The sequence below is a fragment of the Anomalospiza imberbis genome, chromosome 16, assembly GCF_031753505.1.
Source record: "Anomalospiza imberbis isolate Cuckoo-Finch-1a 21T00152 chromosome 16, ASM3175350v1, whole genome shotgun sequence".
Taxonomy (NCBI): domain Eukaryota; kingdom Metazoa; phylum Chordata; class Aves; order Passeriformes; family Viduidae; genus Anomalospiza; species Anomalospiza imberbis.
This window is the reverse complement of record NC_089696.1, coordinates 2639203-2652394: the sequence shown is the minus strand read 5'-3', so window position 1 is coordinate 2652394 and position 13192 is coordinate 2639203. Positions and strand designations below refer to the sequence as shown.

Below are 13192 nucleotides of genomic sequence, written 5' to 3'. Positions count from 1 at the left end.
AAAGGCAGTGACAACTAATGACATCAGGGTTAAGGAACCCAGAGGCAGCATCTACCAGAGGGTGTTTATGCCCTCCTTCACCTTCATCTTTTCTACAGAAGGTGAAAAAATCCCACAACAACCTAAAAGAGGCTTCAATCATTGGAAGTCGGGTTTATTCCCCATCCTCTGGAAGAAAACTAAAAAGCTGAATCTTTAGAAAACTAAAAGTCTGAGTTTTGCATCAGCAGTATGAGGTTTATGAATGAAGTTTCCTGATGGCATTTGATCTGCCAGTCTTTTCTCCCCTGACAGGTGGAGGGAGCTGAAGGGACTCGAGAGCACCGAGTGCTTCATGCCCAGGGTCACAGAGCAAGGTCACACCTGCCTGTGGTTGGGCCAACCCATCCCCCCTGCTCTGTGCAGCTTCCAAACACACTCCTCCTTGCCTGTGAACCTCCTCTCATTTTCCAAGCAACTGATTCCATGTGTTATTTACAGGGAATTGTTTCTAAAATCCCTCCCAATCTAAAATGGGGTGGCTGCTTTCCCAGTGCTATTCCCACCCTGGGAACTGCAGCACCAGAGCCACAGGCAGAGTGGGCAATTTCCAAGCTGGTGACTCTGAGCAAAAACCAGAGATGCACATGAGGTCAAATTCCAAGCACATGAAGAAGTTGAAAGAAATTTCCTACAGAGCTTGTCTGTGCCTGAATTCTTTTTTTAAGGGGGTTTGGTTTCGGGGTTATTTTCTGTTTATTTTTATGGAACTCTTGCCTAAGAGGTTTTCTTGGAAGCTCCCAGCACAAGATGGCATGTGGGAAGCTCTTTTTTTTTTTTATAAATTGAGATGCAAGATCAACCAAACATACATTCCTAGACTGACGCTAGAGAAGACAAAGGAGTCTAAGCATGAATATGGCTGATACTTGGCAACTTTGAAACATTCTGGCTTTGGCCAACACATAAAAAATATCAGGATACTCTGAAGGAATGACAGGATACATTCACTTGAGTTACCCCTCTCTCTTTCATTCTTGTCTTCATTCCTCACCTTTCTTAGACACTTCTAAGAGCATCGTATAATAAAAATTTTGAAAGATTTTGTGTGTTTTTTTTTTTTTTTAAGTACTGTTGAATCCCCTTTCTCCCTGCAGGGAAGCTCAAAAGAGGTGGTGATGGTGCTGTTGTGCTGGATGAGGAGGTAGGAGGAACAGTCCAGCTCCCCAGTGCAGCACGAAACAGAAGGTGGAACACGATGGAACCAGGGTGAAGGCAGCATTCCCGGGGCCTTCTCAGCTCCCTGTCAGCTCATTCTGTCTCCAAAAGGAAGATCCCACTTGATGAAACAGTCAAATACATAATCTGTTTCCCAGGAGGCCTCTGCCTCCCAGCACAGGGTGTTCCCTGCATCAAGCAAGACTGGGAAGTGGGAAATGAAAGAAACAAACAAATTTTAAAATAATGAAAAAGTATTTAAACTGTTTTTGCAACCTCCCCAAGGAGGGGATGAAGGGCTGCACAGAGCCCAGTTCTGGGGGAACTTCATACATCCCTGAGATTCTACTCTGGAAGTCTGAAGAGATCATACCAGTACTTGCTTCTTGTACTTCAGGTTTATAACCTAAGGAATACCTAATTTTTGTTGGAAACAAAAATCCTCAAACCAAGAGTCCTTTGAGGATATTGCCAGTGAAATTAAATTCAAACATTCTAACTCTTGCACTACAGGTTTTTTTAAAGAGCACAATAATGTGCAGGTTACAATGAACAAAGCACAGGATTTTTACAGAAGCAAAGCCAGACTCAAAGCTGAAAGTATTCACTGTTTGTCAAATACACAGAACCAAGCTGTAAGAACTGGTAACTTTCATAAAAGGTCTCTTTTGTAATGTACTAATACAAACATGCCACACTAATACTGTCTTTATTAATATTATCTTTAAAGAACATTGGAATTGTGCCAAGGTATCAGCTCCAAGGTGAAATCTTGGCATGCAAAAACCTCTCAGCCACACAGCTGAGCTCAATATCCCCAGTGTCCAGCATTTCCTCCCAGCTAGCCCCAGGCAGCTTCCTAATGCAGTCTACAGGCTCCTGAATCCCCCCAGGATATGTTTAACCCTTCCCAGCTCTGCAGGAAGCCTGTGGGATTAATTTATGCACTTCATCACCATATCTGGGTTAAGTATTTTCTGTTAACAGGAATTAATATCCAAGTGCCCTGCAGTGGAAATCACTGCTCAGTGCTCAGGGAAGATCATTTGGCTTCGCAACAGCATCAAACCAACACAGCAGAACTCAGTGAAAATGGGGATTCCTGTACAGTGACCATGAAGAAGTTTGGTCCCCTCCCTGAGACACCTCAAATTCCCCATTCAAAAATCCTCATAGATACTGGATTCATCAAGATCAACATTATGTTTTACAGAAGGGGACCAAGAACATTTTAAAAATGGCTTATTCCATATTATTTCTCATTGAGAAATGTTGAAAAAAATCAGTATAAACTGGTATTTTAGGCTTGAAGCATTTCGCATAGATCTAATTAATCAGAAAATTATTTTTGGAAAGTTATGTTTACATGAACTGAACTCAGCAGAGAAGTTTCCCTGGCAACAAGAAATGGCCCACTTAATATGGTAATGATGATATTTAATTGGGACCAAAAAAAAAGCCAGGCTTTGACTGATCTCAAATCATGGTACTCCTTCTTCCAAATCAGAAAAAATTACCCATTTTGGGAGTGGAGGAGGAAAGCACCAGAACACAAGAACTTGAGTGAGGTATCTTCAGCAGACCAACTGCATAAATTAAGCTACTTCTATAACTTACAGTTTGCAGAGTGCTGGTTACATTTTAAACAACATTCCTATTTGTTCTGGCTGATTTCTGCCAACATCTGGACATTCCCAATCCGTCTATTTTCTAATATTTGGAAATATCACTTAAACCTCCATTCTCAGCCACTAATGACAGACCACACACTGAGAAAAACAATAAAGAACCCTAAATTTTGACTCAAGTGGCAACAGGAGAAAGGTAAACTGACAAAATCTAGGTACTCCTCTCCCTCCTTCACACCTCTCCCTGCCTGAGTCATGTTTCCATAAAGGTGATGGTGTCCCTGCTCCAAACAGCTGAGTCCACAGGAGAACACAGTTTCAAGGATATTTAGACAAAATACCCTCAATCTGAGTGGAAGCAATGAAACAAAAATAGCCATAAATAATAACAAACTCCAGCTATCTGTTTAGCTGCTCCAGTCAAGTCACTGCCATAATGGAGATATGGCTGTGTGTTGATAAAAATCCCACACTCCTAAATTTTGAAGAATATTTCCTCTGCCCAAAATAAGATTTTTTGTTTGAAACAGAGAGAGAAACTCATTTTAAAATATCTAAGTAGATAGTAAGTCCATGAGCATTCACTCCTATTAATTCTGCTTCCAAGCCCAGTAGGATTTCATGATTAGTCACATATTAGCAGACATTTTTCTTTTACTATAAAAAAACGTGAGTTTTGTGGTTCAGATTTTATGTTACACCTTAAACTGAAGAGGAAGGTACACACTACATGCATCAAGAGGACTTTGGATTATAAAATGGAGTTCAACTTCATGACAAGTGATTTAAAGAGCAATTTCCCCTTCAAGGACTCAACTGAAGGACTGACAGGAGAACTGTTCACCATGGAAGCAATGAAAAACTGGTTTTACTTCTTTTAAACAGAAAGTTTCTGATGACAAGTTTCTACTGTAGTTTAAGCAGAATAAAGAGTAAAATCAGAAAACTTCTAACGTGTTGTATGTTGACAACAATTACTGAAATCAGACAAAAAGCACACAAATACTGAAGATATGGGACCCCAGTACTGCCTTCTCACCTTTACAGGGTTTTCCACTGCACAGCTCCATTTTCCTTACCTGTCTTCTTTAATGACATCCACGAAGTGGGCATCTGTCTTCTCTCGGATGTTTTTGAACCTCAGGGGGAGCAGAGCTGACTGGTCCAGGCTCACCCCGCCCCAGCGCCCCTTCTCCTGCAGCATTTCATACAGAGAGGTCTGGCTGTTGCTGAGCTTCTCCTCCTGGGGAGGACTCAGAAGTCCATTCTGGGTCTTTGGGCTGTGTCCTCCTGGAGCCTGGACAACAGAGAGCAATCGCACTCAGGGAATGTCAGCAGAACAGACAGGAGAGGTTGCAAGGAACAAAAACTGAGAGGAGCTCTTCCCTCAGCACCCTGAGCTCTGCTCTGGCCACAGAGACCAAGCTCCCCTGCCTTGAATCCATCCACATTTCCTGTGCACGTATCTCCCACACCTCCCGTGTGCCTGTTCAGGTGTCACCTTTGTGCTTTCTATGAACCAACTCTCCAAGGAGCACAAAACAAAGCACATTTTCAATGACAACCAAGCACAAGCCCAAATTTCATTCACTCATCTTACAGTTAAGATTCTTCTAAAAAGCTTTTAAAAGACACATTTAATCTGTGCTGAGTCTCCCTGGGTCATGAGACAGCTCACTCTGCCAGCCCTTGCTGATCCTTCCCCTGACCACTACAGGCCTGCTGCTTTCCCAGAGGTTCCCTCTCTCCCTCACCTCTGGGAACAGTCCTTTTGTACATCTCATCCTACAATAAAAACTCCTGCAAATTAAACTACATGTCCTTCTCTAAGACATACTTATTTTTTCTGGTTTTCTTTTGCCTTTGTATTAGTCAAGACAGCTTTAATTTTGATAACAGCTTACAACATGGCTTAGGTATACAATATCCCAATGCTGCTGTCACTGGAGAACACAAATTACTTTTAAACAAAAAATAATTTTATTTTCATGGAGCCTGAAGTTTCCTCTTTTACATTTTGTTTGACCTAGACCAATATGCGCTGAAGCAATTCCAAAAGAATTAGACAGCTAAGTGTGGTTAGAATGAAAATGAACTGCAGTTAGTCAGGATCATTTTCAAATGCAAACACAGAGAAAACTTGGCATATTTGAGTGTTCATCTCCCCCCCTCCATATCTTATCACTTATCATGTAGCATTTATCCTCATCCTGAAGCCCACTCATGACAGAAGTTTCTCCATTCCTGCATGTACAAAAGTGACAAGCTCCTCCAGAAGACTATTCCTGGATGCCACCACAGTGACCATAAATAAATACCATAAATATCATCACCACCCCAACCACGTGCTGAAATATGTTACTGATATTGTAAAATCAACTTAGTTAACGTTAAAAAAGATTTGCTTTCTGGCTGCCCATGCAAAATCAATTCCATTTCCTTGTGTGATCTGTCCTTTTAAGCAAAGGAGGCACGTGAACATAGAAAGGTGAAGGGAAAGGTTCAGACACAGCCAAGGAAGAGACAAGACTAAGGGGGCAGCAAGAGAACCCTGTACAGGGAAGAGTCAGGAAGCCCATGGGCTTGGTTCCTGTCACAGCCAAGATCTCCAGAGCTAAAGCCATAACAAGGTGTGCTGGAATGGTTCCCTGGAGCTACAGGAAAAGCAGGAGGGAGGTGGGTTGTGCTTCCCCTTCCTCCCTCCCTCCCCTCCCGGGGGGATGCGGGATCCCCACCCTGTGGGCTGCCCCGGCCGAGGTGTGAGCCCCAGAGCCACGTGCTGGGAGCCAGGAGATGGAAGAATTCCCAGTCTGGTCCCTTCTAGCCCTCACAACAGTTGTTTTGGCAGCCTGCAGGTGTTCCCAGCACAGCGACAGCAGCTGAGGAAGGAATAGGAAATGGGGTGGTTTCCTTGGTGTGCTGCCAATGCTTTGCTGCAGACCATAATCACCAGAAGGGAAAGGGGACTGCAGCCACAGATCCCAGCAGGGGCACACCAAGAGCCCTGGGACAGAGGGACACTCCTTCTCACATAAAAGGTCACCAGGTTCTTTTTTAAGAGAAGACATAGAGCAGCTCCTGAGCAAGTCCTCCTGCATCTCTGCCAGGTTACGCAGCCTGCCCAGAGGGAACAGGGCTATGGAGCATCCTGCAGAGCCAGGACAAACCCCTCTGGTTTTGGGGTGCGGAGGACTAGCAAAGGGAAACCACATCAACTGAATAACCAGCTCTTAGTGAAGAGCCTTCATTGTTTGGTGGGTTGGTTTTTTTAACTTATGCTAAAGATTGTATTTGTTTAGAGCATTTCCCAGAACAACCTAAGGCCTAAAGAAAAACTGAAAGTCATAATTACCATCTTTCCCCCTCCCCTCCGTGAAACAATCTTTCTCCTCTTCCTCACCACTCCAGCCACTTGTTACTTGAAAAGTAGAAACCAAGATCTCACAGTTTTTGCCATGATCAGCTCAAAGAAAAGATTTGGACTCCTAGGCACTGTTTGCTTTCCCTGCTGTTCCTCCAGATAATCTGAAAAATGCAGTGAAAATTTCTCTCTTTCAAAGAAGGTCAGCATGGACTTTCTCTTTAGCTCCTTGGCAAAGGCTCAAATCCCCAAGAAAATTCTTCCCTTCAGTCAGCTCAAGGTTTCTCTGGGCTCTGTAAATCTTAACAGGCAGGGATTAGAGTATGAAACTGTTTGTGGAGGAGAAAATCCCTATTTGTTAAATGTTGTTAGCTCCAATGTTACTGGGACTTCTGAAGGCAACAGGCTGTAGGGTTTCCCTGAAAACTTGGAGGCTTGGTGGGGAGCTTCCTCTCATCAGGAGACAAGGAAGCTCCAGAGGCTGTTGGGAGCCATGCAAGTCCAAGGATATGATTAAATATCATTAACATTCCCTAAAGACAGGGGACATGAGTGCAGCATGTGCTGCGGGAAGGGAACAGAGATGGGTAGAGGGAGCTTATGGCTCTTCTTCCCAAGAGAGCTGAGGCTGCAAGGAAGTCTTGGGAACCAAATGCCAGAGCAACTTTGTGCACGTGGCTGTTCTTTGAGCTTTCAGTTGAACAGGCATTCCAGACTTAGTGACATCCACGACACAGCTCCCATTTTTGGCTGAGCAAAAACCAAACCAAATCCAAGAAGGACGTGAGATTTGGGCTCCACTGGAATTCCTCCAGTGGAATTACAGACCTCTTCCTCAACTCTGTATGCAAATCTCCTCCAAGGAAGGTCAGATGACTTGCTGATTCACACACATGAAGCCAGTGCAGCTACAGTAGGAAGCAACTTAAACCAGGCAGTTGGCACCTAAGGACAATCAATCCCTCTTCAGTTGGTTCTTGGAGATCCCTGCACGTGGGCAGAGGCCACCTGGGGAAGAAGCATCTCCTGCCTACCATCTTGGCAGCCCAGGCAGATCTCCCACATGTTCTCTGTCTTAGAGATCTCAAGCTGGTTTGAGACAAGTCCCTGCTGACACCTCCCTCAGGGCTCAAGGGATCATGATTTTATTCTTTTATTAGGCTGTTTCCTGGAACTCTGGCACAGATCTGCTGTGTAACACACCCCTACAGCCCAGTAAGGCAGGCCCTGCTTCTGAGCTTACAATTTCAGCATGAGACAACATGTCAAGCACAGAGAAGGACAAACACAGATTAATGCAGTGGCTCAGCACTGGCAACAATGCTGGCAAGTTTTTCAATCAGCTTTACAGGCAAGAAGAGCTGTAAGACAGACAAGAAGAATAAGATCACTGTCTCAGAGCATGTCTACGAAGCGATTCTCCCCAAGCAGGGAAAACATTATATTTATTTGAATATATAACAACCAGGTAATGAGCACTGGGCCTCAGTCTGCATTTAGCTTAACATTCAGGGAGGAGTGAGAGGTGATAGGCAGAGCAGAGGGGCTGCAAAGGCCACAAACAGGATGACAAACAGGCAGTGTCCGGTGTGGCACAGGAATTAGGTGGCTTCAGTGAGAGTATCTAAGCAACAGGCAAGGAAACAAGGGTGGCAGCAGCACAAGGAATATGAAGGAGGCTGTTTCTGTAGGTCAGGAAAGGATGCAAACTGACTTAAAGCTGTGAATTTTGTGTGTGAACAGAACAACCTTGTCTTAGGGTGGTGATGCTGGCAAGACACAGAACTGGTAGTGAGGTGACCCAGCCCGCTGGTGTGAGGATGGAGAGGGTGGGAGTGCTCCTCAGGCCTCCCTCTTTGGGTACCATCAGCATAGTTTAAAGAGTCCTAATTTTAGGTCCTTCTCAGGATCAAGCTGAGCCCACAAAATTACTAAAAATTTTGAAAACTGGGACAGGGGGACTCAACTAAATTTTTGAACACAAATCAAAAATCAAAATCAGAATCAGTTCTGCTGCTTAAGAGCTTGGATAAAGGAATAGTGGTGGAAAAATTAGAAAGTCAAGAGAAGCAGAAAATTAAGGGGAAAAGGGAAGTGAGAAATACTTCAATTACCTTTGTACTGTTTTTATGCTCATCCTGACAACCATTTTGGATAGCTCCTTCATCTATGCTGACATCGCAGTGGGGAGCAAGGGTGGTACTACATGAAGGGCAAGGCTGAAATGAGACAAAAGAATTTTAGCCAGGAATGTTCTGGTGTCCTTGTAGTATGATGCAATTTGTAATTCAGTCCACTTGTATACTTGCAGCACGGTTCAAAGATAAACAAAGCTACAGAATGGGAGGCAGGGAGCAAAATTTGACTGGAACAGAATGCACCATTTCAAAAATAAATCACAGATTTGCTGTTTGCTGAAGCTAAATCTAATCCAGGACAGCTTCAGTAGTGTAAGATCACAGATACATTGTAATCGCTGTGCACAGGCAAAGGACTTCCCCAAGAGGAATAAAACACTCTTTAGTAGGAGAAGTGCAATTTCCCTGGGTGAAACCTGCCTGCAAAGGGATCTGAATGCCATGAGGAGAGAAGACAGCACAAAATGCAGCAAAATCCAGAAAAAACATGAAGCACCATGATACATTAGGAATGGTCCAGGGAAATGGAAAGCAACAAATCTGAAACGAATAAAGGAAAATGCTTTTTCATAACAGAGCCCTAAGACAAGGGAGGGGAGCTCATGCTATCATATATTGTTGGAGCCAAACACCCAGCAAATGCCACAGGGATCAAGGAAAGCAAAACCATCAGGATTTGTACCAGTTTCAGGTTGTGCATTTTGGAAGAAACCTAAAATACTGCACTTGAGCTTTTAAAACAAGCTAATTCCTTCAAGTTAAAATGTGATCTTCTTTAGTGGAATTAGCCCTGGAATTGTATCTTCCAAGTTCTTCACTCTCTTCTCCAGGGCTGGCAGTGTTGAGGCAGAATCCTGCACAGAGGGACCATGAGCAGCTCCTGGCATCTCCTCTGCTCTGGAGATGTTCAGGGTGACCAGGCTCACCAAAGTCTGCTACTAAACACCACAGCAAGTTTTCCAGCAAGAACTTGAGCCTTTTGTCACAAACTCAACATCCCATTTAATTTTGTCTGTTTGTTCTGGACACGTCCAAGCCTCTCTACTCCAAACCCATAACTTCTGCCTTCAGGCTCAGTCCCCATTTCAGAGACCAGCATGTTAAGTCTTTTCAGAACTAACTTTTCCCCTAATGCTCCTTTTCCACCTTTCATGTCCCACCTGAAAACACACAGCATGTTTACTTTTCAGATGTTTCTCCCAGCCCACTCTCCCTGTGACATCTAACCACTCACCAATGCCTCTCACAGGGTTTCATGTAGGACCTGGAGCCTCCTCAGCAGCTAGCAGATTGTCCTGTCTGCTGTTCCTGAGAGACACAGTCCAGGCCGGGCACTGAAATTACTCTGAGTTTCCTAACCTGCCATCAGATAGACAATTTACATCCAGTTCTGAACCTGTGCAGTCTGAACAAATACCAACACAGCTGAAGAAACTATGGAGTTGGTTCTCAAATGGTTTTGTTTAAAAATAATCTCTAACTATCACAAATGTCTTGGCCATTTGGGTTGAGGAAGGCATTACAAGATGGCCTAAAAAATAAACTGGCAGTGGGCTAACAAGCCTTACTAACTAACCCTCTAGAAGTTAGATTTAGATTTATCCGTGGCAAAAGCCAGGTAATGGTGACAAAAACCAAATACCTCTAACAAAAAAAAGAAGAAACCACTTTGATTTTCCTGCTAATAAATTAGCAAGACCACCTCCAACACTCAGCTCCCAGGGTTAAGCCAGAAGACAAAGGGTCTGGAAAAGCAGCCTGACCTTTGAGAAGAGGCAGAAGTTCCTCTGCCTTTCCCCATGTGTTCAAGTCAACATCATTAACTTCCCTCTCTATTGCAGGCATTCACAGGCTCCGTGTGCTGTGACCTCAGTGCCATGAATAAAACATTAATGCACTTCCAGCAAACACTAAGACAAGCAAAGGACTTTCTGTTTTCATACCAAGCAATCATTAAAACATTTTTACAACAGCTTATGATTCCCTGTCAAGTGAGGCATGTCATAAAAGATGATAGGGAAGATAAACTGATACCAAAACCACTTAGGCAGGGTAGAGTGTTTTCATTCAAAAAACCACCTGCTATTATAGATTTACTCAGAGTTTTTGCCCTCTGTTCACCATTTCAGTAATGTAAACACATCTTATTGACATTCAAACTGCAACAAGGTTTGCAGTTAAATGAACTACAGATACACCAGAGGAGGAAATACAATTCCTTTCATGGATCAATTACTGTTGCATTCTCCCTCCTGACTTTTCTTTTAAAATCTTGTCCTCTAGAACATCCCTTCAAGCCCAAAATGTGAAAGCCATCCTTTGCATCCAATATAGCCACTTATTCCCTTTAAAATAAAAATATTTCAACTTGCCTGTAATTTTGCCTCTCCTACTTAAGTCTCTTTTGCAGAGCTGGAGTCATCTCCTCCTACACTGACACCATTTACAGCTTTGTATTTAAAACAGTCGGCATGCAAGTCATGATTCTTTTGCAAATTATTATCTCCAGACCCTACCAGCAAGCTGCAGGCTTTAAAAAAAACCCTCACGAAAAAGCCAAAAGCTGTAAAAAAGAAACCCACTCCTTTTCAAAAACTGTGCATGATCTCTGACCAAACTGCAGTCATACCTTGTGGGTTTTTTTTAACATACATATATATTTAAAGCAAAAGAGGGGAAATTTAGATTTGATACAATGAAGAAAATTTTTACAATGGGAGTGGTGAAACACTAGCACAGGTTTGCCCAGTGAGGTGATGGCTGCCCCATCCCTGGAAGTGTCCAAGGCCAGGCTGAATGGGGCTTGGAGAAACCTGGGATAGTGGAAGGTGTCCTTTCCATGGCATGGAAAAGCAGATGGGCTTTAAGCTCCTTCCAACCCAAACTATCCCATGATTCTGTGATTCTCCCCAGCCAAGAGAAGGCTGGTGCACATTACCCTCAAGAGCGTGCTGTGGAGTCAGGAATCCCTGGAAATGGCTGTGCTGGGAGAGGCAGGGATGCTCCACACTCCTGTGCTGCCACTACAGCCACAGAACAGGCTGTTAAGCCAGTGCTCACACAGCTGCTCCGTGGTCCCCACTCTGACTGCATCCACCAGCAGGATGCTCATGGGATCACAGGGAAACCTGGGCTTGGGCTCATCCAGAATTCCCTGCAGCATCAGAGCACAGGGGCAAGGCAGGCTAAGGAATCACAGCTGCGAGGCCACTTAGGAAATCCCTGGCCAGAGCTGCAGTGCTGAGGGTGAGGAGTAAAACCAGGCACCTCTAGACACAAACTCTGCAGTAGCTGTAGCACAACAGGGTAGGCAAGGCAGCTGAATCTGGGCTGGCACTTGTCTGAGATGCTCTTCTGAGCAGCTTCTTTTAGTTTCTCCTTCTCTCACGCACAGCCATGCTGGTACTTTTGCACTCTACAGACCTTCACTCAGCAATGAAACATTTCAAGGGCCAGGAGGTGCACTGCAATGATCCTTGTGAATCCCTTCCACTCAGGATGTTCTAAATAGCAATTAACAGCCAGCAACAGTCCCAGAGCAGAACATCAGGGACAAAGCGTGGTGGGGCAGCAGCGTGTTCCACATCACATCCCAGCTGCTGAGGAAGAGTGGTGCAGCTGTACCTGACCTTGTGCAAGGTAAATCACTCCACAGTTTAGAGAACATATAACAGAGTTGATCCTTAACCACAGACTTCACTTTGCACCTGGATCATTTTAACAAGTACCACCCCAAGTCTGTACATAACAATGTTATCAAGCCCCAGCTGCAGGTGGGTCAGTCCCATCCTTCACTGCAGTTTCAGTCCTCAGTCACAGCCTCCTCTACTGTCTGACATTCCCAAGGCATCCTCACTGTCTCTCAGAACAGCAGCCACAGCTTCACTGCTTGGCTTCATCCCTCCTCTCTCCCTTCTGCTCCACACAGGCAGCTCAGCAATCCTGCTCCACTTGGCACATTCTTCTTCCTTCACTGCTTGAAATGAAGGAGTTTCTGTCACTGCCACACCTGGACCTCAGCACCACAGCCTGGGCAGCACTCACAGGTTTATCTGTACAGTTCCCTCCAACTCTAAGATGTATTTTCCTGCCTTATTTGTCATTGCCTTCACTGAAAGGCAAGAGGGAGCTGGAAAGCTGGTGCCAGTAGGATGCCAAATATATTCTTTCTTACACAGGAGAAGGAATAGAAACATATCACCAGCAACTTGGATGCTGTCAAACCACACTCTGTACATTTTGGGGACAGATAAAGATGGCTACAGCTCCCATCTGTGGTTACACAGGCCTGGCTGCTCTCTAAGGAGCTCACTCGACTTTGGACCATCTCTTTGGGTCAGCCCTCCAGCTGATCTCACCTGTAACCCAGTGTTTTTACTTCAAATCTTAAAATTGGGAGCAGAGGCAGGGTAAAGGTGCCCTACGCATGCTCTCCTAACCCAGAAAAAATGAGAAGCAGTAAAAATTAGGCAATATGAAAATTATCCCCACATCAACTCTGTCAGTTGAGTCTCAAACCTGAGTTTAAGAGACCCAGTCAGGACTGACCACACTGAAGAGTAAGGACAGGGACCTGCAGATGGCCACCCCTGGCTCTGACATTTGTGCCCACCTCAGGCAGCCCAGGAGAAGGAATTCTTAGCACAAATTAAAAGAGAGAATAGACATCTGTTGTTTGGAAAATCTGTTCTGAGATGGAAGATGGAGAGTAACAGCAAAGCTCTGAAGCAATACACATTGTTTCACAGATTTCCTTGTCAAGAGATCTTGTGAGAGGTGTGAACATAACAAAGTATCATCATTCCTCCAAGCTGAATCCATACAAATCCTTGCCCTCAGCTCCAAATATAGGTCTCTAGAGCAAGCAG

At 44.3% G+C, this 13192-nt stretch overlaps 1 protein-coding gene across 2 annotated transcripts in view; it reads right to left on the bottom strand.

Moving 5' to 3' along the window:
- ADCY9 (adenylate cyclase 9) overlaps positions 1-13192 on the bottom strand; it is an 88016-nt gene that overhangs the window by 28895 nt on the left and 45929 nt on the right. The window contains exons 3-4 of one of the 2 annotated variants that reach the window (XM_068206560.1): positions 8301-8405; positions 3905-4122 (exon numbers count right to left, since the gene is read on the bottom strand). In XM_068206560.1, coding sequence (XP_068062661.1) covers positions 3905-4122; positions 8301-8405 — 323 coding nt within the window. The remainder of the gene's footprint in view (positions 1-3904; positions 4123-8300; positions 8406-13192) is intronic. The other variant, XM_068206561.1, reaches the window with a different exon arrangement.